The sequence below is a fragment of the Electrophorus electricus genome, chromosome 6 (genome assembly GCF_013358815.1).
Source record: "Electrophorus electricus isolate fEleEle1 chromosome 6, fEleEle1.pri, whole genome shotgun sequence".
Lineage (NCBI taxonomy): Eukaryota > Metazoa > Chordata > Actinopteri > Gymnotiformes > Gymnotidae > Electrophorus > Electrophorus electricus.
The window spans coordinates 10,501,901-10,515,573 of record NC_049540.1 but is presented as its reverse complement, the minus strand read 5'-3'; the positions used below and the strand labels follow the sequence as shown (position 1 = coordinate 10,515,573).

At 42.9% G+C, this 13,673-nt stretch overlaps 1 protein-coding gene across 8 annotated transcripts; it reads right to left on the bottom strand.

Moving 5' to 3' along the window:
- Window positions 1–146: 146 nt before the first annotated feature.
- rps6ka3a (ribosomal protein S6 kinase a, polypeptide 3a) lies at window positions 147–13,287 on the bottom strand. 8 transcript variants are annotated; one of them, XM_026998459.2, is made up of 23 exons: window positions 12,394–12,635; window positions 12,227–12,286; window positions 11,497–11,535; window positions 8,948–9,064; window positions 8,779–8,860; window positions 8,295–8,375; window positions 7,405–7,484; window positions 6,654–6,760; window positions 6,525–6,562; window positions 6,168–6,310; window positions 5,910–5,980; window positions 5,576–5,664; window positions 5,308–5,372; window positions 4,947–5,049; window positions 4,571–4,701; window positions 4,121–4,240; window positions 3,785–3,874; window positions 3,233–3,391; window positions 2,896–3,057; window positions 2,640–2,716; window positions 2,273–2,390; window positions 1,854–1,994; window positions 147–1,678 (listed from the first exon to the last, which is right to left on the bottom strand). In XM_026998459.2, the coding sequence occupies exons 3-23, from the start codon at window positions 11,524–11,526 to the stop codon at window positions 1,556–1,558; spliced, it is 2,127 nt and encodes a 708-aa protein (XP_026854260.1). In that variant the 5' UTR covers window positions 11,527–11,535; window positions 12,227–12,286; window positions 12,394–12,635; the 3' UTR covers window positions 147–1,555. The 8 variants fall into 8 exon arrangements, with proteins under 8 accessions (XP_026854260.1, XP_026854253.1, XP_026854255.1 ...); XM_026998452.2 differs by lacking the exons at window positions 12,227–12,286; window positions 12,394–12,635 and adding an exon at window positions 12,983–13,287; XM_026998454.2 differs by lacking the exons at window positions 12,227–12,286; window positions 12,394–12,635 and adding an exon at window positions 12,841–12,923.
- Window positions 13,288–13,673: the final 386 nt, after the last annotated feature.

Here is a 13,673-nt window from a genome sequence, read left to right as displayed (position 1 = left end):
AGCATATACACTTATTCTGAGAGGATTGCCGTTCAAGTATTATTATACTTATTGTATTTTGATTATCTTGAAACCTACAGAGGAATTAACAGCAGATCGTGTATTCCTCTTTGTAATAGTAAAGGTTAGTTGAAAAGCGCAGTTGATAATACTTAAATGTTTTATTATGATTGTTTAGAACATATTCATTACTACTAGAGTAGTATAAAAGGACCTCGTTCAAACCCACGTTGAAATTAACAGCAGTTTATAGATTAAAACAACACGCCGCCGAGTGCAGCAGGCCGTGAGAGGAACGCTAGGTTAGCGTTCCTGTTCCTCCGCCGCACAACACGTATCCGACAGCAAATCTGCTTCCTCACGTACACCATAATAGAAACCTGATTGTACTCATGTACAAGTTAAACATTCTGAAAGGTCTGAAATGTGTATCAGATCGCCCGAAGTCTACACACTTTTCTTTAAATTGCAAAGAAAACGAACACAGACAAAAAACAAAAACAAACAAAACAAACAAAAAAAAAACAGGTGGAGTGATTAAACGCTCTGGGTCTAAGAGAAGTACAGTGCTACGCAGAGGCTGGTCCGTTTTAGTGTAAGCTGTGCTGTTTTCTATAACCAGACGCTGTGAAAAGGTAACCAACCCCGTGCAAACGACGGCAGCACAAATAATCGCCAAGTAAATAGTTTTGGCCTTCGAGGCTTTTTGCCCGCTGCTTATTTCCTACCATACTAACATGTATCGCAGCTCTGCGCTGTGCGTTTCAGCTGCTGTGGCCACATTTAAACAGACCTGGATAAAAAGGACAAGCCATGAATAAGGAGCGCACATGTGCCTATGGGGACTGATTTCACAGATGCAGGTGTAAGAGCTCACCTGAGATTGGCGTGTCATTTTTCTTAAAATTACTGTAGGACAGAGAATCCTTGTTAAAACAATACTAAGAAATCCTTTCTAGAAAACAACTGAAATTTTCTAATTTTATATTACAGAATTATTTTAATGTTTATGACTATTGTTGTGTCTGCTCCCAGAGCCTCTTTTCACTCTTCTGAATAGCACAGTGACTCAGCCCATGCATCTCAGCTCAGGTGGTCTGCATTTGGATAAAGCAAAGTTGGTCTTATAGCAGAGTGTCAAAGAGCTACTTCCATATGATAAATATAACACGGAAGAAAAGAAACAAAAAAACCCACAAACATTTCTCAGGTCCTCAATGTAAAACTGTTTTTTGAACCCAGACTCATACAAACCGCATTATAGTCATACACAATTCCATTATAAAGTAAATTTCTATAACATTTTTATAAAAGAATATACATTAATTTCCATTTTAAAGAGCTTTGCATAATGCTCCCAATTTGAGAAACAGCAGTGATTGTGCGAGCAATGAATTTCCACTGATTGATGATTTCATTCCTCATCACCAGAGGCCGGAAGATCCAAACATCCCCGTTTTCCTTTTTAAATTTTGGTCCGCTGTTCCATATTCAAACAGAGCGATGTTGCAGCGCTAATACCCAACACAGGCCACTGCTGCTGGGAGGTCAGAGTTCAGAGGGCAGTGGAGGTAATCTTTTTGACCCCACGGCGCTGGGCAAGGGTGGAGCGGCCCACGGGCTCCAGCATAGGGGACACATTTCTATTGAGAGCTGAGTAAGTGGCAGCCATTGCCTCCTGGGGAACATACAACCAAAAACAAACAGTTCTCTGTATGTAAAACATGTCCCAAGATCTTGGTATGTAGAGTACAGTAGTCCTGCCTGTGTACAATATGCCCTGAGATCCTGCTGTTTATTAGTACAGAAATAGTGCCTGTGTAGATCATGGCCTCAGGGGCCGGTGGTGTTACCTTTACTAGCTGCGGTGTGTCCTGTCGGTTGAGCTGGAATTTGGGTAGCTGGTCCTTGTGGACGATCCAAGGGTGACGCAACACCTGGGCGGCTGTCAGTCGCTGGTGAGGGTCAACATGCAGCATCTTGGATACCAGGTCCTGCCCGCACAGAAGTTAAAGATCATCAACTTCACTAAACTGGATCATGCCTGCTGGCAGACTGAACATAGTAATTAAAGAGAATGGAGTATGGAGGATGCTTTCAGTGTAAATTATGACACGATAGGGTTACTACACTTAATACATGGGGAACATTTTAAATATAGATAATATCACTGTCCGGAAGAATAAAACAAAACACAAACACTGTTCTCAGCACCAGGTGTGGTGTGCTTCCACTGTTGAGACAGTATAGAGAGAGACAGTAGAGCAGAAACCTTAGCCTCATTCGAGACGGAGTTCCAGTATCCACCCGTGAGGGAGAACTTGCCGCTGCCAATGCGAGCCAGTATCTCCTCGGGAGTGTCTTCAGGACCATTAGCAAAGGGAGTGAAGCTGAGGGGGAGGGGCAGTTTGTCATCATACAGCTGGACCAACCTGCCTTGCTAATTCATCTGTGTCTATGCTTCTGCTCAAAGCTTAAACATATGAAATCTGATCCTACGTATTTAGAATTGACGGGTGTTCATGTGCATAAATCCTAAACATACTGTAGCTACTAGAAAACAAGAGGGTGTTGACAGACACAGTATGTGCTTTGAGTGCATGCTGTGGGTCTGTTGGAGAGTGTGCTCTGCATTGTACCCCGTAAGCATGGTATACAGTAGCACTCCCAGACTCCAAATATCACAGGCTGCATCATAACCCTGTTTCTTCAGCACCTTTGGATTTTAGTGTACACACACACAAACAAAATAACTATAAAAGACACATTAAAACACAGATTGCCCACATTAAAATACACTCAGTCACAGTCATAAAAACAAGCCAACATGACAGCCAACCTAGTGATTATATGTTCAGTCAGATCAGCAGAACCTATGTGTGTATGTATATACACCTCAGGAGCGACAAAGTTAGCTGTGTAGCATGGAGTCATCAGTAGGCCATTCTCAGCTCTGAGCTGCTTTGCAAAACCAAAGTCGCAGATCCGGATGGACTCAGGATTGCCAGACTCGTCCACATAGAGGATGTTACTGGGCTTCAGGTCCCTGTGCACCACCTACACACCAAACAATGGATCAAACAGTTGATGAATCATTCACGTAACCAATAAAATAAAAAAAAAAACCCAACAGAGAATCAACAGATACTAATCAAATAAATAAACTTCAAATTCATATATTACAAGGGTTAGGGTTAGCATGCCTGACATGCGTGAGTGTGAGTATTCTCACCCCCTGCACATGCAGGTACTCCACAGTCTTGGTGATGGTGTGCAGCACGGCGCTGGCCTCCCTCTCTGAGAAGAACTTCTGCCGGAGGATCTTATCCAGCAGTTCTCCCCCCTTCATCAGCTCCGTCACCAGGTACACAGACCGACCATCATCATACACCTGATGTGCATGCACGCACACACACACACACACACACACACACACACACGTGCATGCACGCACACACACACACACACACACACACACACACACACACACACACACACACACACACACACACACACACACACACACACACACACACACACACACACACACACACACACACAACAATAAAAAGTGCCAACATGTTCTTAATAAACAGGCTGGCCAACACTAAGACACACGACAAAAAAACAAAAGTGCATGTACAAACATGTATGTACACATACAGACACATTGTTCACACAACATGTACAAGTACACCCACCCACACTCTATATACACACACACACACACACACACACACACACACACACACACACACACACACACAGGCAAACAGAAACTCACATCCTTCAGTGTGATGATATTGGGATGCTGTCCATATCTCAGGAGAATCTCCACCTCTTCTGTTGGGTCCCTCTTCTCCTTATTGATTATCTACAACCAATCAACATGATCACATCACATCACAACTTGCATAAACCACCTCCAAGCAAGGAATGGAATGTTATTTTATTTTAACTTAAAACGTGGGTTAAACTTTAACTAAAATTGTGGAGGGGCACTTAAATAGATTAATTAATAGAGTAGATTAAATAAATTAGAAATATGGCCACACTTCGGACTTTGTCCTCTTCAGTGGTGAGCCCAGTGTGGCTTGTGGGGGGAGTTTTCCTGCCTTACTTTGACAGCATATTCCATGGCTGAGCTCTTGTGGACACAGCGTTTGCAGATGGAGTAGGAGCCCACGCCGATGTCCTCATTCACTTCATACACATCAGTGAATTGACACGCGTTCCGGTGCTGTGAACACGAACACGAACACGAACACACACACACACACACACACACACACACACACCTTGTTTTAAAAACATCCAGACTAATGTGTGCACGTGTAGTCAGAGATGGGCAGTATGTGTATATATTTAAATTACATTTTAAGTATTTTGTCATTTATTTTGTAGTACAAAATTGTGGATATTTGGTCTGGATGGGAGCTTGTGTGTGTGTGTATACCTGCAGTACACTACTGATGGTGGTGTTGGTCTGGATGGGAGGGTGTGTATGTGTGTGTGTGTGTGTGTGTGTGTGTGTGTGTGTGTGTGTGTGTGTGTATATATACACGTGTACCTGCAGTACACTACTGATGGTGGTGTTGGTCTGGATGGGAGGTTGACTCTCCTCTTCTGCTCCTCCTGCTACAAAGCTGAAGCCTCTGAACAGCTGATGAGCATTTGCACTGGGGGGCACACCGGGGGAGTCTAAACGAAGAGTGTGCATGTGTGCGTGCGCACACACGCAAACATGGAATTAACCTACATTCCACCAAAACATATACATAAACAGCTGATACCTCATTAGCGCCACACATCTGAAGGCAAAATAAAGCACAGAGATATCAAGTGTATGGTGTGCTGTGTAGTCTCTCTCGAAGGGAAATTTACTGGGAAAGCAGCCTTGCACCCCCTGCTAGGGATCAGTGTTTGTGTTCAGTCTGTGCTCTCACCTCGTGGAGTTTTTGCCGTGAATTCAGTGTCGAAGTAGAGAGTGTCATCCGCACGTCCACTGACTGGCTTAAAGGGTGGGTTAATCTCTCTACGGAACAGTTTCTACGGAAAACACGCCAGACAAAGAAGACTAATACCACTATAAACAGGACACTAATCTCAATCATCCCTAAAACTTTAAAATTCCAAAACACCAGATACAAAGCGCGTTTAGGCAGAAGTTTAGATACCGATGGAAAACTATTTGGTGATCTCTCAAGTAATCTTTTATAGACACTACCTAAAACTTATTTTGTAAGTCACAAAAAATACGATCACTCATTTATGGCCATACACACATGCTTGCATGCACACACTTACGTTCCAGTCAATGGTGGAGAAGAAAGGGTGCCTCTTGATCTCCTCCACCCCATCAGGCCCCGCCCCTAAAGACACAACACAAATCTTTTCACCCAACCAATCAGCACACATAACCCTGACAGAGAAACAGCACAGCTAAAGATTACACTAATCATCAGTGCATCAACTCGTCATCTCTCACACCCATTGAAGGAAAAACCTTCTTAGCCCTGAAACCCCTTTTGAGACATTATGGAGATAAAACCCATTGAAAGGATGAGCTGCTTACCGAGCCGGTTGCCAGGGTTTCGTTTGAACAGGTTGCGGAGGAGAGACTGGGCCCCAGGACTCAGAAACTGAGGCATACCCAGTTTAGCTCTGCCAACACACACACACACACACACACACACACACACACACACACACACACACACACACACACACACACACACACACACACACACACACAGGTTTCCAGGAAGCTAGCCTAGTCTTAGTGCCTGTGTGTCAAAAAAACTGCTCCAGGTTTCATCACCACACACCAAAATAGTGTTCCTTTCTATATTTGTTGAGTTCCAGAGCCATGTGGTTAAAACTGATAGCCAGGCAGAAGAAGGACTCACTTTAAGATCATGGTCATGGTATCTTTTCGATCTTTCCCCTGGAATGGCAGCATTCCGGTCAGCATTTCATACTGTAGACATACAGTGGCACAACAATAACATTAATGCAACATTAATGAACAATCTGCAACATTACTACAAATAGCCAGTATTAATATGGAACAATTTACAAAAAAAAAAAAATCTTAATTCTCATCAGCTGCATGATGGTGCTTGTGTCAACAAAGATGAACTTCTGTGGCGACTCCACCACCTCACCATAAGTACACCATAAGACCACCAATCAGCGCTGTGGGTGTGGCCTCTGCGGTTCACCACCTCAGGGGCCATGTACTCCACTGTCCCACAGAAAGAGTATGCCTTGTTCTCATGGTCTATAGACTCCTTACTCAGCCCAAAATCTATGCAACACACAAAGAGCAAAACATTTAGCAAGCAGCAGTTACATCATCTGTGTAAGATTTAGGAGTGGTTTTGAGCATACCAGCACTTAAGCCTAATAATTTAGAGCCAAGTTGAACATGATCTTAGGCCAAATCAAGATAAGATACAGCTGAACCTTGGTCTTAATCTCAAAGATTACAGTAAGATAGAAGGTCGAATCTTGGAACTCACCAGTGAGTTTAATGTGACCGTCTTCATCCAGGAGAATGCTGAAATTACCACACACACAAAGACACACAACTGGGTGTTGCTACAAATATGATTTTGGGCAAGTAAATAACTCTGGAGGTAGACAGTTACTTCTCAGGTTTGAGGTCCCTGTAGATGATTCCCAGGCTGTGTAAATGGTCCAAGGCAAGAGCAAGTTCAGCCAGATAAAACTTCACATCCTCCTCCGTGAACATGACCTGCCCAAACCCAGAGGATCACTCAGCACAGTGGTACTATCTGACAGTCTATATAGCAACTAACAGACGGATCAAAAACCAAAAGTCAAAGCTTTTCCTGAAGATTTATTTAGCTCAAATCCATTTTCTTTGTATAGAGCACATCACACTGTCACAAAGCTTCCAGTACCCTAATGAGCAAGCAAAGAGTGAGAACAGGAAGGAAAAACTCCCCAATAAGTCATTATTTTAAGTTTTAGCATCTAAACCATGTCCACGAGGCAGAAACAGCACCCTATTCTGCCTCCCGTGTCCTCAGAATCCTGTTACATCCCAATGGCTGTATTGTCACACTAATAATTAGAAAAAGCAGGACTGGAGTATAGGTTAGAGAAAAGACATGAAATTCCAGTTCTCAAATCCAAAATCTGGCACTGTATTTTGTAATCACCCATTGTGAAATCATAGCCGTTGAGGACCAGGTACTACAGATTTTCCACTCTCGGTTAGCAGAGGAGTTGGGTTTGACGAATGAAAATGGCCAATGGGTTACACAAAACGTTCGAGTACTGAAAGTGATCACAAAATCCCGGACCGAAGCAACAGACTGGAGATGTGGCGCCTGGTGTCTAGGTTGATCAGTGGTGCCAGAGCAGGTGTCTGACCTCCTTAGAGAGGCGAGTGAACAGGTCCCCTCCTCGAAGGAAGTCCAGGATCAGGTAAAGCTTCCCTTCCGTCTGGAACGCTGTGTGGGATACAGAATGGATTCAGCTGCCTGTTCCCAGCCTCACCGTGTGCATAGGCGTGTCACGCGGCACCCAGAAGCTACGCCCACAACATGGGATGCCACAGTGCATTTCAGTACGTTTGCTCACTCTCCTTTAGGTTTACATGGTGAGGTGTGTGGCCATCACACACCCAGCGAATAAAGCATCGAATGAGGAGGATGCTGACATCCTTTACAATGTTCATGCTTGTGAACAATGTGATTTTGTTTCTGTACAACCTAAAACATGGGTTTATTATGTACACCTACAGTAATGCTCAACCTACAGGCTATGAGGTTATGAAGAGTGTACTGTATATATATTTGCACATATGTATGCACACACGTGCATTTACACATGCAATTACAGTTGCTTATATAAATGTACACTAAAAGAACCCAGCTAACATTTGTCCTTTGCTCAAAGCCAGGTCACTCATGGAAGAGTTCAAATCATGTTAGCACATTCTACACAGGGTGCAGGACCTCAGTGCAGTCACTCCCCTAACTACAGAGAAGAAAAGTGGTGACAGGAGTGTCGGATCACAATTTTCAACTGACCACATCTATTAGGTACAGCTATTGAGTAAAAGTAACCAATCATGTGATGCATCAGTGTAAAGAGCATCTCTGAGCCCTGTCCCCTTTGCTCATTCTGATTTGGCTAGGAAACAATAGTGTGTTTCTGTTAATAACAGTTGCTCCTATTAGAACTATTGTTCTAAGGTACTTATGTTAGGAACTGTCAGAGGAGAGATCTTATTGGTTGAGCCGTATTTACTCACTGACCGTAGTGCAGTTTCACAATGAATGGGTGGTTGACCTCGACAAGGATGTCCCTCTCCATCTTTGTCCGCACTCGGTCTCTTACTGAAACCGCATGCACACAGACAAGATAGAAACTACCAACTTATAGCCTTTGATAGCAAACAGAATTAGAAATAAATAATTTCTTCACTAAACTACACCACACACTGGCAGAGACCAAATGCTTCTTTTGTTACTCCACAATGGGTATAGTCCTACTAGCAGAGAGAACTGTTTCAATCAGATAACTCTAAGTGTCAGTAAGATACTGAGATTAGTTGACAGTCATAAAATATCACTGTTATATACATATATAAATAAACAAACAACAACAAGCAACCGCAGTGGAGTGAGCCTGCTCTCTGAAAACACAGAGTGACACAGAACCATGTACAGTCACCCATGTGGACAGACAAACAGACATGAGCACAGAGAGATGCATACATGCACAGAGACAGAGACACACCTTTCAGTGTTGCCTTCTTGAGGACCTTCATGGCATAGAGCTGTCCTGCATCTGGCCCAGTTATCTTCCTCACAAGGAAAACCTGTTCACACAAACATGCAAACAAAATTGCATACCCGATTTGCCCGAAATTCAGTAGTGTTGCATTGGCAGCCATCGTCTTCCTCACCTTGCCAAAGGAGCCCTGGCCGAGAACTTTACGGAGCTCGAACTGTCTCGTGTCTGCCTTGTCTGAGCCCTCCTTCACGTGATGTGTGATGCTGATCTCCTTTATGGGGCCTTCATCCTGAGGAAGAGGATACACAGAGCTCACTTAAGATGTGCCATGAGGCATCTTCAGAAAGGCACGCCACTCGAGAACGCACTCGGGCCACGCTAGCAACAGTGACATTGCACCAACATCAGATTAAACTTTATTATTATTATTATTATTATTATTATTATACAGTCCAGAGTATAACATCAGAGCAACATCAGAATGAGTCCCCACCATCTAAACTTGCCCTGCGCATTATAAACCATACCAAAGAAGCCTCGATGTCACATAGAATAAAAGTGACTGTTTTTCCTTTTACTTTGGGATGGCTTTTTCTTAAAATAATCTTTGCTACATAAGACATCTGACCCAGTTTCAAAAGCTCCACTTCCTGCAGGACTCGCTTCTGGGCATCAAAGTGATATATTAAGTTTGATGAGATTTGTTTTTATATTAGTGATGAGCATAGTTAAACAGTTAAATGTAATTATGTTTCTTAACATATATTTTATTTGTATTAAGATGAATTTACTTTTGAAATGAAATTAGACTACATGCAATTGCTATAGCTATATAATTTTGTTTAATCAGAAGATTTTGGTGGGTGACAGTGTGGTTCAATTAAGATTCAGGTAATTGTAAAATCTACAGCAGTGCTTCACAGCAATGTAGAAACATGAATAACTACTTCAGACACAAACAGCTAGATGCCCTGAGCCTAGCAGAATACATTGCTGAACACAGCAAACATTGCTGCTTCCTGCTTTGGTCAGTGAGAACCGCAAAAGGAACTGAGGCAAGTAAACAGTAAATCCAATGAGAAGACACCCAATCTTAAAGTGATGGATAGCAGGCCTTGTGAGCCCATGAGTGTTTGGTGGCCAAGTAGTCACGAGTGCTTGGCGGCTGAGCTATGACGGCGTGTGTTCGGTGGCTTTATGACTATGAGGAGAACACATCACCTGGACAACGACTGTGGGCAATTACAGCATGACTGAGGAATCTGGAGCAGCATTGTATGTGCTATGCTTGTGCCTACTTGACTGCTCCACAGAACAGTTTTGAATGGATTTCAAAAAAGGTTAAACAAAAGGGGGGGGGGGGTCCCATTCATATACATACAGTAGGTACACTACAGTCTTCTAAGTCAGTATAAATTAATTTACTTTTACAATCGTTTAACTGTACAATGGTAGCAGTGCTAAAATTGCAGATATCAATATATTACAAAGTGCATACTTTCTCCTGATTATTTAATACATGTATACAACAAACCTAAACAGTCTTCAACTGTTCAGCTTCATCCTGACGCATTTCAGAAGCAGATATTTTGCATGCAATCATGCTATGGGAAGTCTTAAGGAGAATCCTCAAAGATGTTAACCAGTACTGCCCTTTCACAAGCACAACTTGATGTTCAGTAAAAATATTAAAATGCTAAATGATAGCATGTGAACACAAACACACACAACTTTGCACCTAAAGAGGTTTCCCAAGACAGAGGTTACTGCTTCCTGTCATGAGTCACAACCACACAATGTCAAAGGTGAATGAGGTTTAACGCCAGGGCCAGACTACATAAATTCAGCCCAATTTCGACTTTCCTCATAGCTGACAAATTTTTAGTGTCTGGTCCGATTAGAGTGTCTTTGGTGAAAGACAGACATAGTGTGTAGACTGATCCCAACATAATGAAACCTACCAAAGGATGGGGAAGTTAAAGTGTGCAACACCACTCTCTGTCAGTCATCCTGACAGAGACTTAAGCACAACTGTTAGCTGCATCCTGCATTACACAAAAGGAACATAGACAGTTGTCTGCTAACATTTATGCACTCTCACACATGCACTGTTCTTAGGAACAGTTCAGCAGAGATCTTTATTCCTTCTCACTGCTGTTGGAGTAGTTTAATAATGAATAATGTACGACTTCCAACTCTAATCCTATAGGCTGCCTGCCATGCCACTCACACTTCAAGGGAATTCTGGGCCTGACTCGTACAGGGATCCACCCCTATGCTTCTAGAAACTTCCACGTGAGATAATCCATGCTGTGGCAGTGGTATTGCTCAACTGATCCTGTCGCTCATAATCCCCCTCCAGCTGCATCTACTGTAGTTTGAGTGCAAGGAAGGAGTACAAGGGAGTAGGGAGAGTTCTCTTCAGACTGCAAATTCTTACAATCAGCTGCATGTAGCGTTCAGAGGCAGCAGATATTTCTGAACGTATGCACACGTGCACAAAGAGAAAAAGATAAACTCAGAATCCAAAGTCACAATGAGTCAAAGTTTGAAGTCTGACTATTTTTAGGTGTTTCCCCCCAGAATAGAAAGACACTGTTTTTCCTCCTCGAGGTCTGTGCAACAATGCATTTGGTTTTGAAAAAAGGTCAAATATCAACAGTCACTGCAACACTCCCGTACACGCACACACACACACACACGCACTCTCTGAAGACTTACACTGACTGCATTTGCATCGTCATCCCCCATAGAGTCATCCTGTCAAACACACAAGAAGAGGCATGTTATTCAGTGTACATTGAAGCAGAGATGAAACCATGCACTTAGGCAACTAGAGTGTCTGGAATTCAATGAGTGCACGTGTGTGTGTGCTTAACCAGACGGAGGACATAAGAGGACTTTTTCTACCACAAACACTCAGACAGACAGACACAGGATCTACAAAGCTCAGCCAGCATATAACAACAGATGATCCAAAATGTGATATTTTGCATGCAGTCATGCTATGGGAAGTCTTAAGGAGGGAGACAACACCCAACAGCGGGAAGAAATGTTGCTTGTCAAATAAACCCTAGACTGGAAGTAACCATTCATATAGCATGACTCTGGAGAATACTCGTAGCCTATATGAACAGCTCTCCACCGGTGGTTTTCGGAGACCGACCTTCCGCTATTGTATTGTCGACTTTTCACCTGGGCAGAATCATTATTTGTGACCGTAGAGACAAGACGCTGACTAAGTAGGCGAGGTCTACAGCACTAGCCTGTGGCTTAATCCTAAAGAGGAGCCTACGCCGGGAATTCCTGATTTTGACAAAATCTGCGTGGTATAAAACACCTAGCTGGTGAGGTTCTCTAGCTACCTAGCTAATAGCTAGTTATGTAGGATAACTAATATTTCATTAGCAAGCAAGATTCAGGACGCATTGCCCAGAAGTTTAGCTGTCACCTATTTCTCACGTTGCGGGAAAAAAAGTTCCGTACTTGAAACACCAATGTATCTCGTAACCTTCCATAAAACAAAACAAATAAATTACCAGGTAAAACATAACCCGTCTGTTTACCACATCTCTCCACGCGTAACATGCAATAAGACATAAAGCAGACTAAATTCACCCTTCTAGCTAACTAGTCCACTGAATGCCAAGTTGGGCTTGTCCGGTCAGGTCTAAGCATAGATATGAAGATAGCTAAGCTAAAGCTCTCCGAAGAGCTACCGCTATTGGAAACGGAAAGAAATAATATATTCGAGCTAACTATCTAGCCAGGCAATCTAAATACTTATCTACGAAGTGACGTTTGTTTTACAGTTCTCTAATGTATCTTAGACCTTTACCTAGATTACCGTAAAGTGTTAGGCTAACCGAGCTATCCTCTGGAAAGCTGTGATAAATTAAGATCAGTAACATGTGACGGAATGCATTCAGGTCCAACAAAGTTACAGCGTCGCGTAATGTTGCATTAGCTGGCTAGCTGGCCAAATAACGGTGCCATCACCGCGACGTTTTTAAACACTTTATAAATAGCCATGCATTGCAAAATGTTTATACACGGTCAACTGACGTAGTTTCGCGACATTAGTTAGCCCGTTACATCCATTAAGAAAAGTTGGCGGTCTTCAAAGATGCGCTTGTGTGCCAGTGCATTGCATACTCGATTTCCTTGTAAAACAGAGGGTACATTCGTCTAATCGGTAGCTAGTTACCTCATGCTCCAAATGTCCAACTGGCAGCTTCTGCCAAGGATCCGCAAACTGTGCCAGGGGCATCGTCCAGTCCAGATAGAGTTGCAACTATAGCGGACTGAAGTGATTTCACACGCTCAATGTAAGTTACAAAAAAAGATCGTCCCGCGAAGGGGTTGACCCCGTTAACAAGTCAAACAAACTTTATTTTTATTTTTTTTTTATTGAAATACGTTCTAGATTGCGTAACCTTTCGCAACTCAACTGCCCTAAGTACTTTAAGTGTAATTCCTAACCTTTCTACTGCACGATCACGTACTTCCGTTTTTTAGTCAACATGGCGCCGCGCCGTTTACCTGTCTCTCAGAATGAGGCTGCAGGGCACGTCACGTGGGCGTGAAATAATGGCCTCCCATTGGCCAGCGGCACACTACAGCTCAGGTAAGAAATTTATTTGAATCGCGTTCTCAGATTAATTTTTATGCGGAACTGTACTCACTGTTGCACTGCATTGCACACGCCATCACGAACCGTAATTTTAAGCAGGGCATGGAATGTATAAACTCGACGCCATATGCTCCCAATCCCTCATGTTGTACTGTTAGTTCTTGAACCTTTGAATGTGGTGTAAACGCTTTGATTCCGATACGTCATCTGCCTGTTGGCCTTTTGACTCTGCGTTACATTTGCATCTTTGGTTTCCGTCTTTACT